Here is a 19,802-nt window from a genome sequence, read left to right as displayed (position 1 = left end):
GTTCTGTCAACATCCAATCAAGTCCACTCTTAAACTGCTATCTATACTGTCCATCCTTTTTCTTTCGATTCTCTCTGCACCATTTTTATTACTGGTCACATTCTGGGAACTATTGGAATAGCCTCCTACTTAGTTTCATTGCCTTTCGTTGCCTCCCTACTTAGTTTCATTCATTCTGCTCCAATCTCTACCTCTACATATGTCTCTCCCAGATTAACTGCCTTAAACTTTGATTTCATCATGCTATTGAGTCATATCTCCAGTTCCTATCTGTTGCTATTAGCTTAAGTTGCACATTTTTTGGCTTTTACATTCAAGGCCCTCCCTAGCTGTCCCCAGCCTTTCTCACGTTATTCTCTCCTTAAACTCTCTACATGATCTCCAGTTAGATAGCCCCACTCACTATTCAAACATCTCTCGAGTTCTTCCTATTCTTCAACCATTCTTACCCTATTATTCTCCAAAAACATGCCTTTCCACATTCAAATTGCATTCATGTATCAAATCACTGGAGAATTTCCACCTTCTTTTAGAATGTTATCCAGATAACTCCAGTGTACATGGGTCCACCTGTCTCCAAGTTCATTAGTACCTAGAACAGTGCCAAGCTCATTGTGGGTGCTTAGAAAATTTTTGTCCAGTGAATTACTGAACACGTAGCAGAAACCATGCTCTGTCTTATGGTACCTTTTATTGTGTCTTATTTTATCTATGCTATTAACTCTTGGGTCCCTTTCCAACTGGATCTTTGAGGTCTGAGATCATAGACTCCTATCCAGATCCTCATACACAGGAAGCAATGCCTCTTATCTGACAGATTACCCGTCATGCTTTAACCAAGTGAGCCTAATGTCACACTGTATTATTGATAAACTTACACTCTCTGATGTGCTTTATGGCTCAGGATTTAACAACTACTACACACATAACAACTGACCCTACAGAGAGGAGACACTGGAGATTCAAAGTATATCCCTCCTTTTTCTTCTGTAAATATTTCACCATCATTAATATACTGTGAAAACAAATTACCAATCTGAGCTATTTCTTCTTCAAATTCTAGCTGCAATTTTTTCTAACTTTTGTGATCCTCATGAAATAATCCCCTAATAGTTATGGTGTGCCAATAATGTAAAGACAACAAGCTAGCCATAGAAACTAGTATATAATAGGGTCCATACACTTCAGGGCAGCACATACAAAAGACATACCAACCGATGTCATTTCTTCTCAATACTATGTGAGTATTATCAGTTAATAAACGTCATGGAAATTCAGAGGAAGTATAAATTAATGAAGGCTGGTGCATTACAGGAAGATACCTGCAACTCTCTTCAACAACAGTGTAATAATTATTGAGTCTGCTGCTGCTGCTAAGTCACGTCAGTCGTGTCTGACTCTGTGTGACCCCATAGACGGAAGCCCACCAGGCTCCTCTGTCCTTGGGATTCTCCAGGCAAGAACACTGAAGTGGGTTGCCATTTCCGTCTCCAATGCATGAAAGTGAAAAGTGAAAGTGAAGTCACTCAGTCGTGTCCGACTCTTAGCGGTCCCATGGACTGGAGCCTACCAGGCTCCTCCATCCATGGGATTTTCCAGCCAAGAGTACTGGAGTAGGGTGCCATCGCCTTCTCCGATTATTGAGTCTATGTACATGTAAATCTGGTCTATATGGTCCCTACCTGCTATAAATATGTAATCTGTGATTTAACTTTAATAGCTTTACCTATGCTTTTAAGAGAAAGATAAATAGATGATATTGACAATTTTCTCTTTAATCACTTGGACATTGATTTAACCCAATCACAAAGAGGCCTTCCCAACTCCTGTCACCAAAACGGCAACACACAGTACCTCTCTCCCACATTACAGTGTTCTGTCTCATTTCTTACTAGTCCATGAGAATAGTTAAATTTATTTATTGACCTATGTCAAGAGTCACCAAAATACAACAAATATGAACCTCATTCTACTTTTATAAAGTTTTATTGGAACGCCATCATGTTCACTCATTACATATTGGCTAAGGCTGCTTTTGTGCTAACACAACAGAGCTGAGTAGCTGTGACAGAAACCGTATGGCCCCCAAAGCCTAAATTATTGATATCTAGCTTTTTACGATCTTACCCTTGGCTTATAAGTTTCTTGTTCATTTCCTCACTCTCAGAACATGAAAAGAGAGTTTTTGTTTACTGCTTTAACTGTGACATTTGTACCTGGGACCTAATAGGTGGTTCATTGCTGTTGCTGACCATTCTTGGGGTCTTAATAGGAGGAGGGTAAATAGTGTTAACATAGATCCATGTGAATTCAGCTGTGCATCTGGAATCACTGCTTTCTGGGTATGCATGTAATAAACTCATATAAAGAAATGTGTAAATGGCCAAAGAATACTCTAGGGAGGATTCTTGGCCCAAAGAACAGTTTTCATAGAAAATACCTTGGTCTCACTGCTGGGCTTACTGGGGGCAGGGTATTTTTTATAGCACTGCTATGCTAAATGAAACATGCACTAAACCACCAGGCAGGCCTGGAACTGAGAATCTGGGTAACATCTGGAGAGTAAGAGTTTAGGGTAACAAATTCCTAAACAAACTTGTTGATAAGAACACCAGCCTGTACCTTTTTATTAATTTATTGTATTCTTGTCAATTGATATTACCCAGAGGTTTTAAAGAAAAAAAAAACCACAACAGTTATGAAAACACCAATTTCCCAAGAGTCTCTTTTAGTTTCTAGATATAGCTTAGAATTTTATTCTACGTAAACTTCTCACCAAAGAAACTTTATTAACAAGTGGGAATTCTGACCTACTGAAACACAGCCAATGCCTCTACGCTAGGCAGACGTGTCAGAATAAACCAATGTCAACATGTCAATTTTCCAATATTCTGTTTGAGGTACAAAGATGAACTTAATAGTGTCTCAGTGTTAAATAACTACATACCTAGATAGAGAGCTTTGTCTGGGAGGTCATAATATGTATTATTTCTGGAAGTTTTATCAGACGGTCTCCAGGTTGAGCTGACATTGTCATGACCCATACATTCCCCAAGCCAATATGGTTGGATGTATTCCACTAATTTTATATCATTTCAGTTCATTCTCCACACTATAGCCTAAGCGATTTAAAATATAATCTAGTCCTATCTCTTCCTTTCTAAAAATTCCCCAGAATCTCTACATTTCCTTCAGGAGAAAGCCAAAGCCTTCATAATACATGTAGTCTGAGATGGCTCTGTGTGTCTGCTCACATGTCTCGCCTTGCCACAAGCCTCTCATCTCTCCCTCCTCCCCTTGTCCTCCTCTGAAGGCCGAATGTCTAAGAATTTTGGTAATGTCTTATTCTCTCTAGCACCCCCTTCATCACTTTCTATTTCCTCCCTATCTCTTTTCTCTGGTGCTTCTGAGCCCCTGTGCATGCTGTTTCCTTTCTGATTCTGATTGAAACACTTTCCCTTCCCTTTTTTGGCTAACCTTTGCTTATTATTTGAGTCTCATCTCAGACTTTCCTTTCTCCTTATAGCTTTTCTGGATTTCTGAAGTCCAGATTAGATAGAAAAACCCTGTGGTAAATAACGTACTATTGGGAACACCATCCCCATATCTAACTCCCTAAAATGTATCACATGAAAGACGCATGAAACGTAGAGCTCTAACTTAACTGTGATGTCTTCCCCAACGTAATCTAAATTCTTCAAATCAATAGATTAAGTACAGATTTAAGTATTCTCCCAAGTCTCCCAAGCAATTATTTGTCTCTTAGATAAATCTATAATTGTGTCACTATCAAAAAAAATTACAGGAATTGTTCTTTTAAAATATGGCAAAACTGCTCTGTTTAAAATGACACACTATAGAGACTTCCCTGGCAGTCCAGTGGTTAAAGCTGCACCTTCCAATGCAGGGACTGTGGGTTTGATCCCTGGTCAAGGAGTGAAGAACCCACATACCCAAAACCAAAACATAAAACAGAAATGATATTGCAACAAATTCAATGAAAAAAACTTTAAAAATGATCAACATAAAAAAAAATTTTTAATAAAAAAAATGGCACACTAAATGTATCTTAATTAAAGACATAAGATTTGTTTTGAAAGCCCTTCACCTTAAGGAAATCAAAGAGGATGAAGGCAAGCCACTTGTAATAAATAGCTCCAATGCCTAGGAATACGAGAAAACACCTGTTTTTCTGGAGATATACTTGTACTAGAGTAAATAGGATTGGAGATAACAATAAGAAGTTGCATTAAAATAAAAATGGAGCATTCATGTGTTTAGCTAGAAATGTCTGGGCAGCAAACACTGGGTGGAGGCATGTTAAGCACATCAGCCCATCCCTCACTAGCTCTGGTTATCCAGATGTTGCTAAAATTTAAGTGCCATAACCTAAAATGATGCTTGCCACATATTTTGTAATCTGCTATGGGTAGAGGGTCAAAAACATGGTATCTTGGGAGTAAAGAAAATCAATCTAAAAAGTGCCAATAATAGGAGGCAGGAAAGGTGATTTTGCTTCAGAGAGGACAATAATTTACACCAAACAAGTCCCAAAGTTGGTGCCTAACGCCAGGCCTGTACATACCCAGCAAGATCTGAAGGTGGCGTAGATATCTGAGACTGAGATCAAGGTATGGCATTAGGTATAAAGAGCAAAGATGACTAGAGCGTAAGTCCCACCTGTGGAAAGGGGTCAGAATGAGGCAAAGAGAACTGAAAACTGGGAAAAGAATCAGATGATGAGACTCAGAAATGAAAATAGTTTGGCAAGCCTCCCTAGCAAGAGTTGGAAGGGCGACAGGGCTGAGATTCTGCAGGGAATAGTGTGAGAGCAAAATGGGACCTCAAGCAGTGACTGCAGCACCCAGGAGGAAGAACTAGGAGCCTGGCATCTGTTGGGCTCCCGGTATTTCAGCCCTGGGGTCCAAGCTTTCTAAACTGTGCTTGTCACAGCCTAGCAAGCTCTTCCTGTTTTCTCAGAACTGCCTGTGTTCAAGGGTGAAAGAACAGATAACTCCCAAGAGGGTCTGTACCCACCAAATGTAAAGCTCAGCTCCAAACATTTGCTTTGGGCACTAGAGGGTCTCTTGAGAAACCTATATGCAGGTCAGGAAGCAACAGTTAGAACTGGACATGGGACAACAGACTGGTTCCAAATAGGAAAAGGAGTATGTCAAGGCTGTATATTGTCACTCTGTGTATTTAACTTCTATGCAGAGTACATCATGAGAAAAGCTGGGCTGGAAGAAGCACAAGCTGGAATCAAGATTGCCAGGATAAATATCAATAACCTCAGATATGCAGATGACACCACCCTTAAGGCAGAAAGTGAAGGGGAACTAGAAAGCCTCTTGATGAAAGTGAAAGAAGAGAGTGAAAAAGTTGGCTTAAAGCACAACATTCATAAAATGAAGATCATGGCATCTGGTCCCATCACTACATGGGAAATAGATGGGGAAACAGTGGAAACAGTGGCTGACTGTTTTTTGGGGCTCCAAAATCACTGCAGATGGTGACTGCAGCCATGAAATTAAAATACGCTTACTCCTTGGAAGCAAAGTTATGACAAACCTAGATAGCATATTCAAAAGCAGAGACATTACTTTGCCAACAAAGGTCCATCTGGTCAAGGCTATGGTTTTTCCAGGGGTCATGTATGGATGTGAGTGTTGGACTGTGAAGAAAGCTGAGCGCTGAAGAATTGATGCTTTTGAACTGTGGTGTTGGAGAAGACTCTTGAGAGTCCCTTGGACTGCAAGGAGATCCAACCAGTCCATCCTAAAGGAGATCAGTCCTGGGTGTTCATTGGAAGGACTGATGCTGAAGATGAAACTCCAATACTTTGGCCACCTCATGCGAAGAGTTGACTCATTGGAAAAGACTCTGATGCTGGGAGGGATTGGGGGCAGGAGGAGAAGGGGACGACAGAGGATGAGATGGCTGGATGGCATCACCAACTCGAGGAGCTGTTGATGGACAGGGAGGCCTGGCGTGCTGTGATTCATGGGGTCACAAAGAGTCGGACAAGACAGAGGGACTGAACTGAACTGAACTGGGTCTCTGAGGAATGACTCCAGGAAGCGTCTTGATCTTGATTACAGTGCATTTCACTTCGATTAAGAAAATGTCAGTGTTGTCATCCTATGTTTGTATTTAGATTGCAAGAAAAATGAGAGACCAAGATGAGGACTCACTTCCAAAATTTGACAAAATCTGCTTTCTTCCCCTACTCCTCTTCCCAAGGGAAAATGGGAAGGTAAAGAAAAGAAAAGAGAATTCTGTACTGCTCTAACACCCCCAAAAAGAGATGTAAACTGCCTCCCAAAGAACTAACCTGTGAGCTCCTTTACAAACCTCCTATAAAATAGACACTGCCTATTGAAATCATACCAACTTGAAATATTTTCTATAGAGATGCACCCTAAAATAGGAAGCACCGTGATGAAGGTTATCAGATAACTACATTCATGATGTACTCATGCCTTTTTAAAAAACACTTATGAAAAGTTTTTGCTTTGTTTTTTTTTTTGAGAGAGAAGCAGAGAGAGGTGTGGCAATTTAAGTCATGAAAAGAACAAAGAACACAGAGAAAACTTGTCAGGAACATCTTCTTCTTCAAGACATCTAAAGAATGAAAAGGGAAATTTAACATCCAGCAAGCAAGAGTGGTTCAATTGATTATGGTGATAGATGGCAGTCAAGGCTATCATAGCCAGGTCAGAGCAGTGGATTTAGGTTTCATATTCAGTACTAACTTGCTTCACAAGTCATTATACAACGACTTTCAACAGGTCCAAGGAAAGTTATGGCTGCTGTTTTTCTACCACCCAACATGATCATGCACCCTAATATTCTAGAATATTTTCAGGTTCATTGAAGAGATTTTAGAAGTGATCTAAGGAAATTCATTTCCTTCTCCTTCTTGCCAGTTATTAATGTGGATAACCAATTAAGTTATATGTCATTGATAGAATTATCACTAATGTGTGACCAATTACTTATATAGTTAAGCATGATCTTTACAAAGAAACACAGCTTACAAACAATATCCTTGAGATTTCTAAAAGTTCTCTGCATATGCAACATACTCATGTATTTGATGAATGAGTGCAGAAATAAATTACAAATCAATAAATGCATTTAACAATACATTTTTGAGATCTAATCTAGTTCTCATAATGTAGTTTCAAGATATACCCATCCTGTTTAAAGAAAAATTGACAAAATGGGACTTTTCTAACCGTTATTTATGTGAAATTGATAAGATTTACTCAAGTAAGCTATTATTTGTGGATCATAATTATTAATATTTAAAAACTAAAAATGAGCCAATATTTATACCTACACTGATAGCCTCAGGGCTTCAAATTTGAGACTTACTCCATTTCTATCTCTGTCATTTTTCTTATAATAAACTAATAAATCACATGTATTAGTTAAAACCCTGCTGATAGATCTGGAGGTTGGATATGGTGTCAGGAACCAAAATTTGGCAAAGATCCATGGGGTTCATGAGTTAAGTCACAAAAGGCAATTTGTACAATGGGAATATAATGGAAATATTCTGAAATCACATGGCATTTCATTTTTATTCCACAAGTATATTATTTTAAATATTTTCAGGCAAAGGCTAAAATGACATTGCATACAGAAACTAAACACAGGTTTACACTTTCAAATAATTTTGATATCAAGCTCAGTAAAGGAACACACTGGAGCAAGGAAATTGCACTAAGAAAAGACAAAAATTACTAGGTTACTGATGGCACCCCACTCCAGTACTCTTGCCTGGAAAATCCCATGGATGGAGGAGCCTGGTGGGCCGCAGTCCATGGGGTCGCTAAGAGTCGGACAAGACTGAGTGACTTCACTTTCACTTTTCACTTTCATGCATTGGAGAAGGCAATGGCAAACCACTCCAGTGTTCTTGCCTGGAGAATCCCAGGGATGCGGGAGCCTCGTGGGCTGCCATCTATGGGGTCACACAGAGTCGGACACGACTGAAGCGACTAAGCAGCAGCAGCAGTAGCCTGCCACCCACCCACCATAAGCCCTAGGTTGCCATTTTTATAAACTGTTATGGGAATACCAAAGGAGAAGCAGCATTTTAAAACTCTCACTGAAAAAGGAAAAAACAACAGGTACAAAATTCACGTTTGGATGCTCAACTTCCCTCACTTGATGGGAGGCCAAGAGTCCACCGCGAAAGCAATGTGGAGAAGTTTTCCCCTAAGTTTTTAAATTACTAAATCATTACTTAAACTATCTAAGTGATTACCTTCAACGTCTGCTTTGCTTTGGCTATGGAGACATAGGCACAACCATGAAGACCCTACTGAAACAAGAAGATATGAAGTTCATAAAATGCTCTCTGTCTCAACAGCAGAAAGGCGCATGAATGTTACCTGAAAATGCAAACTGTCATCTTTTTTGACAAGATTAAAGAAAATCTTTACTTTCAAGTTATAATGACTATTCTTACATTTCTTCATATCCTAGAGTCAAAGGAAATTTTAATGCCTAATAATCCACATTAAGTGATAACTAAGGCATACACAATCTGAGAATTGGTAGACACTTTAAAACATAAATGTTTAGAACTATCCATTTTTTGGGGTCCTTCGGTCTCCTGTTCCTTGCTGAATTCTTACTTTAACAACAAGAGATACACATAAGGAAATAATTTTTCCCCAAAACAGACATCAAGTCTGTGTCTCGATTCCACAACTGAAATATACCAGGCTCTAGAGAAGGTTTCATGAAACTGTAGAGAAAATTGTTATGTAAATGCAGTCTTTCTTTTCTCTATGAAATTTCCTATTTTAGGTGTATATCCTGCCATCTTGTTCTGACTTCCCTACTTACTTGACCTCTTGCACTTATTCAAGGTTTCACCATTATATTTCCACTCAAAAAATTGTGTGACATGTGAGTATATTAATACTTCCTTCTGTTGAAATTTAAAATGTACGTAGGTAGTGTATTTATGCAGATTAGAAATCTCACAATGGTCACATATTCACCAGGAGATGCCCAGTTTATCTGAAAGGTGATTGGTTGAAAGCCCTTCAGTTATAATTGAAGGACACGTCCCAGATTCTTTGCCTAAGCATCAGGGTTTCAAAGTAAAGTTATCCTTGGGAAACATTAATTTCCCTTCCATGATTAGATGTTATTATGGCTGTAACTTACTATTCAAGGTTATCTTCCGTTTTGTCCTTAGAATATTTCATCTCTACCATATATGTGTGTGTGTGTGTGTGTGTGTGTGTGTGTGTGTGTGTGTTATCCATCAGATCTATGGATGTTATACATGAAGAAAGATCCCACTCAATCCTTGCTGCCAGCTCATTGTGGGATTTCTTTTTGTTATAAGATGTTGAATAAATACAGGAGATAGATGAGCTGCCCAAGACTGGATAAGAGCTCATTCCTCTCTTGGCGTCTGAGAACACTTTCGGCTCCTTTTCATGTTGGTTGCAGGTTGATAGGGAAATTAGAAGAAGGTAGAAAGATACTTTGTAAATATCACCATGGGAACAGGATTTTGTGATATTTTCATTGTGGTCCAAAGTGCCTCTGTGCAAGGCTGAAGCCTACTTTAGCTGTAGGTGGACAGGCCAATAACACTCCTAAAGCTCTGTGTGCCATATGTTTTCATAATTTCTCTATTAATCGAGGACTTCAAAAGACCATGATTATCAAAAGAAGAGTACCAGATGGGTAACATTATCATTGGCTTACACATTGGTGGATGATGACAAATTACTGCGTTACTATTTATCTGGATGTTGCAATTTAGAATGGAGTCCTTAGGGACATTATGCCTAATGCCAAAGTTAGAAGAGAATTTGAAATCCCAGGTCTGCCCTTTACCTGCCTTCAAATGAGGCCTTGGAGGTACTATCCAATTATCTCTGCCCCACATACTTTATGGGGCTGGGTTTCAAGAAAAATATGAACAAATGACCATGTTTAGAGTGAAAGTTAGAGACTTAACTCAGGTGTCAGTTTCTGTGAAAATGAAAAAAAAAATTGTAGAGCTAGTTAAAAAAGAGAAGGCATGAGAAAGTCCTTTACATGGTGATATTTCAAATAATTATAATTTTTCCATGGAGTTTATAGCCCCCTAAAATGTGATGTCTGTAATACAAGCTAGATTATAAAACCTCTGGGCAAGAGAGAAGGCACTTCTCCATAACAGCCAAGAGTGCTGGAAGGACAAGGTGTGAGAACCGTGAAGGAAGATTAGAAGTTGGCAAGAGAAGCTGGTATATAAAAGGAAATGAAAGTGAGAGAAAGCTACAGCTAGGAGAAAAGTCATATAATGTAGTGATTTCTTGCTGGTGTTCTTTTAGGGAAATGGGGTAAATATCTCTAAATAACTCACTGTGATTTATTTATTTTTTTGGTAACATTAGGACTTTCATTAGAGTAAAACAAATCGAGTACATATCCTAATGTTAATATTAAACCCAAATTCTTATATCTTGTTCCTCCCCAAATCTACATAAGGAATCTCCTCAAGGTCTTAGTATGCCTCTAACAAGATGGCAGGAAATGACAGAATATATCCTAAACAACATACAACCAAGCTTCAAATGAAAATGTTACTACTACTATAAGTGGAACACACCATTCTAGTGAATAAAAATTTGAAATGAATCAGTAAGGTTTCTTCACTAAAAGTCTTGACAGTTAGATGATGAAGGTACCTTCTGGGTCCAGAACCAAGCAAGATTCCATGATTTACTGAGGAACTGAAATGCAAAATGTCAACTATTAGAAGGGAAAGACAAGGCAAGGTCTATCATGACTGAGACTGCAGAAACTTAACTCACTGACTTTATGAAAAAGATACCACAAAATAAATGAGTCCTAATTTATTATAGTCAATGTTGTAATGGTAAAATTGCTACCATGCTATGTTCGGTGCAAACTCAAGATAGCTAAGTTATAAAGTATGTTTCTTAATGAATCTGGCTGCATCCTGTTTATGCAACTTGGCCCTTGGAAGGATGATACACAATTTATAATGACAGATATTTCATAGGTTTGTTCTTTGTCTCCTAGAAGACTCATCAATAATTTAACAACATGACACCCTTTCTGTAAAATTGTTTCATATACTTTCACTTAGAAAAACTCATTTTAAAAATTATTCATATTTATATCAGCATAGAACATGTAAACCAACCAAGAAATGTTCTTGTTGGGAAGACTAAAAAAGAAAGAAAGAAAACTCATAAACTTTACAATTTCACATTATTATGTAATGCAAGGGAAATGATTCTTAAATCAAAAACAGAAGAAAAAACAAAGGGTTTCATTTATTCCAAAAATTTACTACTTCAAAGGGGAATTTTACTGTGTGATATTTTCAGTTCAGTTAAATTCAGTCACTCACTTGTGTTCGACTCTTTGTGACCCCACGGACTGTAGTACGCCAGGCTTCCCTGTCCATCACCCACTCCCAGAGCTTACTCAAACTCCGGTCCATTGATTCAGTGATGCCATCCAACCATCTCATCCTCTGTCATCCTCTTCTCCTCCCACCTTCAATCTTTACCAGCATCAGGGTCTTTTCCAATGAATCGGTTCTTCGCATCAGGTGGCCAAAGTATTGGAGTTTCAGCTTCAGCATCAGTCCTTCCAATGAACACCCAGGACTGATCTCCTTTAGGATGGACTGGTTGGATCTCCTTGCAGTCCAAGGGACTCTCAAGAGTCTTCTTCAACACCACAGTTCAAAAGCATCAATTCTTCAGCACTCTGCTGTCTTTATAGTCCAACTCTCACATCCATATATGACAACTGGAAAAACCAAAGCTTTGACTAGATGGACCTTTGTTGGTAAAGTAATGTCTCTGCTTTTTAATATACTGTCTAGGTTGGTCATAGATTTTCTTCCAAGGAGCAAGCATCATTTAGTTTCATGGCTTGCAGAAACCATCTACAGTGATTTTGGAGTGCCCCCGCCAAAATAAAGTCTCTCACTGTTTCCATTGTTTCCCCATCTATTTGCCATGAGGTGATGGGACCAAATGCCATGATCGGTTTTCTGAATGTTGAGTTTTAAGCCAATTTTTCACTCTCCTATTTCTCTTTCATCAAGAGGTTCTTGAGTTCACTTTCTGCCATCAGGGTGGTGTCGTCTGCATATCTTTAGGTTATTGATATTTCTTCCACCAATCTTGATACCAGCTTGTGCTTCATCTAGCCCAGCATTTCACATGATGTACTCTGCATATGAGTTAAATAAGCAGGGTGACTACATACAGCCTTGACATACTCCTTTCCCAATTTGGAATCAGACTGTTGTTCCATATCCGGTTCTAACTGTTGCCTCTTGACCTGCATACAGATTTCTTAGGAGGCAGGTCAGGTGGTCTGGTATTCCCATCTCTTTAAGAATTGTCCACAGTTTGTTGGTGATTCACACAGTCAAAGGCTTTGGCGTAGTCAATAACAAAGAAGTAGATGTTTTTCTGGAACTCTCTTGCTTTTTCGATGATTCGGCAGAGGTTGGCAATTTGATCTCTGGTTCCTCTGACTTTTCTAAATCCAGCTTGAACATCTGGAAGTTCTTGGTTCATGTACTGTTGAAGCCTGGCTTGGAGAATTTTGAGCTTTACTTTGCTAGCATGTGAGATGAGTACAATTGTGTGGTAGTTTGAATATTCTTTGGCATTGCCTTTCTTTGGGACTGGAATGAAAGCTGACCTTTTCCCGTCCTGTGGCCACTGCTGAGTTTTCCAAATGTGCTGGCATATTGAGTGCATCTCTTTCATAGCATCATCTTTTAGGATTTGAAATAGCTCAACTGGAATTCCATCACCTCCACTAGCTTTGTTCGTAGTCATGCTTTCTAAGGCTCACTTGACTTTGCATTCCAGGATTTCTGGTTCTAGGTGAGTGATCACACTATCATGGTTATCTGGGTCATGAAGATCTTTTTTGTATAGTTCTCCTGTGTATTCTTGCCACTTCTTCATATCTTCTGCTTCTGTTAGGTCCAAACCATTTCTGTCCTTTACTGTGCTCATCTTTGGATGAAAAGTCTCCTTGGTATCTCTAATTTTCTTGAAGCAATCTCTAGTCTTTCCCATTCTATTGTTTTCTTCTATTTCTTTGCACTGATAGCTGAAGAAGGCTTTCTTATCTCTCCTTGCTATTCTTTGGAAATGTAAATCAATTGGGTATATCTTTCCTTTTCTCCTTTGCCTTTCACTTCTCTTCTTTTCTCAGCTATTTTTAAGGCCTCATCAGACAACCATTTTGCCTTTTTACATTTCTTTTTCTTGGGGATGGTCTTGATCACTGCCTCCTGTACAATGTCACAAACCTCTGTCCATAGGTCTTCAGGGACTCTGTCTATCAGATCTAATCCCTTGAATCTATTTGTCATTTCCACTGTATAATCATAAGGGATTTCATTCAGGTCATCCCTGAATGGTCTAGTGGTTTTCCCTACTTTCTTCAGTCTGAAATTGGCAACAAGGCATTCATGATCTGAGCCACAGTCAGCTCCTGGTCTTGTTTTTGCTGACTGTATACAGCTTCTCCATCTTTGGCTGCAAAGAATATAATCAATCTGATTCTGGTGTTGACCATCTGGTGATGTCCATGTGTAGAGTCTTCTCTTGTGTTGTTGGAAGAGGGTGCTTGCTATGACCAGTTGGTTCTCTTGGCAAAACTCTGTTAGCCTTTGACCTGCTTTGTTTTGTATCCCAAGGCCAAATTTGGTTGTTACTCCATGTATCTCTTGACTTCCTACTTTTGCATTCCCGTCCCCTATAATGAAGAGAATATCTTTTTTTGTGTGTTAGTTCTAGACAGTCTTGTAGGTCTTTATAGAGCCGTTCAACTTCAGCTTCTTCAGCATTACTGGTTGGGGCACAGACTTGGATTACTGTGATACTGAATGGTTTGCCTTGGAAACGAACAGAGATCATTCTGTCATTTTTGAAATTTTGAGATTTGTCTATTGGCCAAGCATTCTGACAAAACGTGGTCTACTGGAGAAGGGAATGGCAAACCACTTCAGTATTCTTGCCTTGAGAATCCCATGAACAGTATGAAAAGGCAAAGAGGTATGACATGAAAGATAAACTTCCCAGGTCAGGAGGTGCCCAATATGCTACTGGAGAAGAGTGGAGAAATAGCTCCAGAAAGAATGAAGAGGTGAAGCCAAACCAAAAACAACACCCAGCTGTGGATATGACTGGTGATGGAAGTAAAGTCTGATCCTGTAAAGAGCAATTTTGCATAGGAACCTGGAATGTTAGGTCCATGAATCAAGGCAAATTGGAAGTAGTCACATAGGAGATGGTAAGAGTGAACGTCGACATTTTAGGAATCAGTGAACTAAAACAGACTGGGATGCGTGAATTTAACTCAGATGACCATTATATTTACTACTGAGTGCAGAAATCCCTTAGAAGAAATGGAGTAGCCATCATAGTCAAGAAAATAGTCCAAAATGCAGTGATGTTTTAAATGTATGGTATTTAATATTTAAAGAAATATAATTTAATCCTGGATCAGCCACTTACTAGCTGATGGGAAAATTGTTAAATATCTGTTATCTGTAGCTTCATCATCAAGAAAATGTATAAATTAACAATCACACTGATTTTTTCAAAAAGTATTAATGAAAAATATGTGTGCCAAGTTGCTTCAGTTGTGTGTCTGACCCTTTGGACCCCATGGACTGTAGCCTGCCAGGCTCCTCCATCCATTAGGTTCTCTAGGCAAGAATACTGGAATGGATTCCCATGCCTTCCTCCAGGGGATCTTTGCAAGCCAGGGACTGAACCTGGGTCTCCTGCATTGCAGGCAGGTTCTTTACCATTCTTTGAGCCAGCAGAGAAGCCCCAGTGAAAATATGACATAATGTATAAGTAAGTGCAATTTGGCTTTCCAAGTGGCACTAGTGGTAAAGAATGCCAGTGCAGGAGACATAGGAGACAGTGGTTGGATCCCTGGGTTGGTAAGATCCCCTGGAGGAAGGCACAGCAACCCACTCCAGTATTCCTGCCTGGAGAATACCATGGACAGAGGAGCCTGGTGTGCTATGGTCCACAGGGTCACAAAGAGTCAGACACAACTGAAGTGTCTTAGCATAGCACACACGGCACAAGTATACCTTACAAACCATACAAAAGAAACACTCTACCCTCCATCAAGTAACACAATTAGGAAAACGTATTATACAAAATTACTCAGAACTTATGTTTAGGGAAAATGATTTCAAAAGGATTAACTGCTATGCCAAAAGTTTTCAGATTGTACTTTGTCACAATCTGTACATAAAAAGCACTTTGTACTTTTTAATAAAGGGTCTAATTTAGACCCTTTATTAAAAATACTAAAAGGTAGAAAAGGCAATTTCATCTCTCCAACCCACCATATCATGGTCAGAAAATCCTTTCATATATAACAAAATTAATGGGATTTAATATTGATAACATAAAAGCAAACTGGAAATGGAAATACATAACTGTAGTAATATGAGAATATCCCTTTGTTCACTCACCAAATAAATCATTTTTTGGGAAATATCTTTCAAATCTGGTCAATATATTGGGGAAAAAATCAATAACTATGTTGAACAATGTGAAAACCATCCTGGTTTTTCTGATTTTGCGTGTGTGTGTGTTGGGGTGTTATTGTTTTCTAAGATTGTTTCTTGGGTAATCTCTTCTAACAGGCATTGGCTATTAAATTCCATGCTTTACCAAACCACAGCAGCAAAGGAATAAGCAAATTAGGAACTACCATTAAGAACAGGTCAATTATCAGTGGATGTTGAAAGCTGAGCAGAATACTCACAGCACGACATGCCAAAGACTAGATAGTCTGAAACAGAATGAAAGCGTATAGTTAAAAACATAGGCTCTGAAATCAGATATGCTGAATTCAAAGAAAGATTTCAACTCCTATAGCTGTGTGACATTTGGGGAGTAATTAACTTCCTAATACTTGGTTTCCTTATTGTCTATATATATACAAAAGAATCCATGATAAATTTGGTACAATGAATTTATCTCAATGGCAGGAAGGTACAGCAATGCAGAAAGTGGGAATAAAAATCATAGGTCCTATGTATTTCCTCAATTGAAGCTGCTTACTTTTCCAGTGTTTTTGTAAGTTTAAATAATTTTATTTGTGGCTAGTAAAAAATATTATCCATTTATTCTAGATGTAGTGGAATGGCAAAAGAAAATGATTCAAGGTGAAATAGAGTCATGCATGTATTGTACAACTTAAAGGCATGGTAAACTTTGCTGATCCAGTTGGATATAAGTAAAAATGCTTATCAGTTCAGTTAAAAGGTAGACATAATATTTTTTTTTTAATCTACTCACTGCTAAGTGGCAAATATTGGCAAATTCTCAAGGAAAAGAGTTTTTGGTTTTGAGCTCTTATTTATTTATTGTTCTTCACACTTGATATACTTCTCTAACTTAAATAGGAATATAGAGAATGGCCCAGATATATTACTCTTTCAATTCTTTTAAGGGATATCAAGTTGTATTTTTTTTATTGTTTTCCAATTTAGTGTCAAATGTAGTATTGGGTGCAATCATGGACAAAGTCTATGATTAGAACATAGTTTTTCTATGTTTAAAGGTTTTCATTCTCAAGGAATAAATCTCAGAAAGGTTAACATCCATTCAGCTGATTTTTTTAATAGCTGTGGTCAATCACTATTTATTTTGCATTCATCTAAGATATATACTTTTCTCTGAAAGAAGAGGTTAAGAAGACATTAACATTTGCAAAGTCCTTTGAGAGATGTGTTACCGAAGTGTAAATTATATCCTATTGGGCCAGCCTCATTGAACATGAATAAATTACAAAGAAATGAGAGTGTCTTTAATGGAGCAAGGACATTATTAAGAAGAAATCTTAAAGTGTTTGAATACATTTTAAATGTTCTTGCTTGCTTTACCTGAATTAGTGTTCAGTTTTGAGGCAGTTGGGCAAAGAAAGGTACTCAGTCTGGAAATATTCATGCCCTAATAGCAGCCATGTTTCTCTCATCATGGATCAGAACATTATAAATGCTTTGAGATTTTATACGTGTATCAGAGGCAAACCTGACCATTTTTTCCCTAAAACTAATATAACCCATTAGACAGTTTTGAAATCATAATCGTGCTCCCATAAATTGCTAAATTATATGAAATATTTATATCCTAGCTATTCAAGAAAATGAATTTTCAACATTCAGCTACTGAGGAAGGGCTGTTTATGCAATGTTTCCACTAAGATAAATGAAAGTTTTACTCCTTGCTACTTGTTTAAAACTCCTTGTCATTTTTACACAAGAACCCATTTTTCATTACCAGGAAAGGTATGCAATTTGAACCATGTTACTTTTTATTCACAGTAAATCAATATATGTCATAAGAGCAGAAAAGAAAGTCACATTACTCCCTATCACTGGACCTTCCCTTAGAGCAAGTCCCAGAAGACAGTGCCAAGTTGGGTTGCTATAGCAACAGAGCTCTGGTACCTCTTTTGCTGGGCTTCTTATAGTGAGTTGTTTTCTACACAGAGGTATAACCCTGAAGATTTTTTATAGTAAAGAAGAAAATACAAAGAATCAATAATAATGTGTGTGGCTTTTCCATTGATTTGTGATGACTTAATTCAAAACTAGTATAATGAAGGTGACTGCATAACATTTCAAATCCCTTTGCTGAGTTCCAATGAAATTATTCATTGCCTTTTCTTTAGGCTTCCTAAGTAGTCAGATTTCTTAAAATATGAAGAAAAAAATATTCAGACTCTTCAGAGTGTTAGAATGAAAACTGATATGGTTTACCCAATTATAAAAATCTGCTATTAAAATGTCTTAAAATTTTCATTTTGATATTTGGCAAAACTAATACAATTATGTAAAGTTTAAAAATAAAATAAAATTAAAATAATAATAATAATATTAATCCACTTAAAATATCAATAATTAGTAAAAAGATAAGAAAACTATATTAGCAATGTAAAAATTTATCTTTTGACTTCCTCTAAAAAGATATAAGATATAATGATGTTTTCTTCCAAATATCAACATGAATCATCCATAGGTATGAACATGGGAATCCATAGGTCCCTTCCCTCTTGAACCTCCCTCCCATCAAAAATTCTGTAAAGCAATTATACTTCAATTAAAATAAATAAATAAATAAGATATAATGGTGGAAAGTAAGATATCCTACTGTCTTATATAGGCCATATAAACCATTTTGAATAGTGTCTGACATACAGGTAAACACCTAATAATTATTATAATTTTTATTACTACCACAATACAGTCAGGCAAACAAATTAAATCCTTTGCCTTACACTGCATAGTACTATTGATTGTGCAATTGTAATACCTTTTGTATCTAAATATTTGTAAAGTAAAAATGATACAGGGACTACACTACTATATAGTTGAGCCTTAAACTTATTGGAAAAAGTGTGCAATATATGTCAATATATGTCATAAGAGCAGAAAAGAAAGTCACATTACTCCCTATCACTGGACCTTCCCTTAGAGCAAGTCCCAGAAGACAGTGCCAAGTTGGGTTGCTATAGCAACCTTTTTACAGGACTAATCTTGTGAATAAAAATCTGCATCTAATGGACATGTCATAGGCAGGTAGCTTAGAATGGAGTATGTTATGGATGTGGGAGTCAAAACTTAGATTTTGTGCATCATACTATTTACTTAAGACCCTAACCATAATTAAGTCTTTGTCTTTTCATGTATAACAAAAGGATAAAAACATTTTCCCAGCTCAGTGGTAGAGAAGTCAGTGAGATGATGTACATAAAGCACCTGTTATAATGCCTGGTGCAAATGATGTTTATTCAATTTTAGCTGCCTTTCCTTTAAAGTTTTCCAGGCATTTCCTTGAATCATAATTTCCAAATGGAATTTATATATAAAACAGTATAACTTCAACATTTCTTAGAAATACTTTGATATGTGTATGCATGTGTACTCAGTCTTGTCCAACTTTTTGCAACTCCATGGGCTGTATAGCCCGCCAGGCTCCTCTGTCCATGGGACGTTTCCAGGCAAGAATACTGGAGTGAGCTGCCATTTCCTACTCCAGGGGATCTTCCCAACCTAAAGATCAAACTCATGTCTCCTACTTCTGCATTGGCAGACATATTCTTTACCACTATGCCACCTGGGAAGCCACACTTTGATATAAATAGATTTTAACTGTGGCAAACTGCAGAAAACTTTCATATAATTTTATGTTACACATTATTTTTTAATTGATTTGATTGATAATGTCTTTCCCAAAGTATGTTTTCATGACCTCCTAGCCTAGGATAATGCTCTGGGGAAAACAGGTGGCATAGGGACCATTTCCATGTTCAGATACATTCAGAAAATGGTACATAATACATCTCATTCTCATGATTAATATATCACATTAATATGTTCAGCCCTCCAGGAAATCTCAGATAATCCCAGATAAATAAATCAGTATTATTTAGTGTTACTACTACTACTAAGTCGCTTCAGTCGTGCCCGACTCTGTGCAACCCCATAGATGCCAGCCCACCAGGCTCTGCCATCCCTGGGATTCTCCAGGCAAGAACACTGGAGTGGGTTGCCATTTCCTTCTCCAATGCATGAAAGTGAAAAGTGAAAGTGAAGCCGCTCAGTTGTGTCCGACTCTTAGCGACCTCATGGACTGCACCCTACCAGGCTCCTCCGTCCATGGAATTTGCTAGGCAAGAGTACTGGAGTGGGGTGCCATTGCCTTCTCTGTTATTTCGTGCTAAAG

At 37.9% G+C, this 19,802-nt stretch overlaps 1 protein-coding gene across 1 annotated transcript in view; it reads right to left on the bottom strand.

The window, feature by feature from the left end:
- Window positions 1-19,802, bottom strand: part of LOC129641177 (growth arrest-specific protein 2-like) — a gene marked incomplete at its 5' end in the record, with an annotated part of 115,907 nt that overhangs the window by 40,808 nt on the left and 55,297 nt on the right. Inside the window, 2 exons of the mRNA XM_055565961.1 lie at window positions 8,279-8,332; window positions 10,716-10,760. Of these exons, the coding sequence (XP_055421936.1) occupies window positions 8,279-8,332; window positions 10,716-10,760 (99 nt within the window). The remainder of the gene's footprint in view (window positions 1-8,278; window positions 8,333-10,715; window positions 10,761-19,802) is intronic.

This window comes from Bubalus kerabau, unplaced genomic scaffold (genome assembly GCF_029407905.1).
Source record: "Bubalus kerabau isolate K-KA32 ecotype Philippines breed swamp buffalo unplaced genomic scaffold, PCC_UOA_SB_1v2 scaffold_101, whole genome shotgun sequence".
NCBI classification, from domain to species: Eukaryota; Metazoa; Chordata; class Mammalia; order Artiodactyla; family Bovidae; genus Bubalus; species Bubalus kerabau.
The sequence above is the reverse complement of the archived record's forward strand: the minus strand, read 5'-3'. Positions and strand labels throughout refer to the sequence as shown.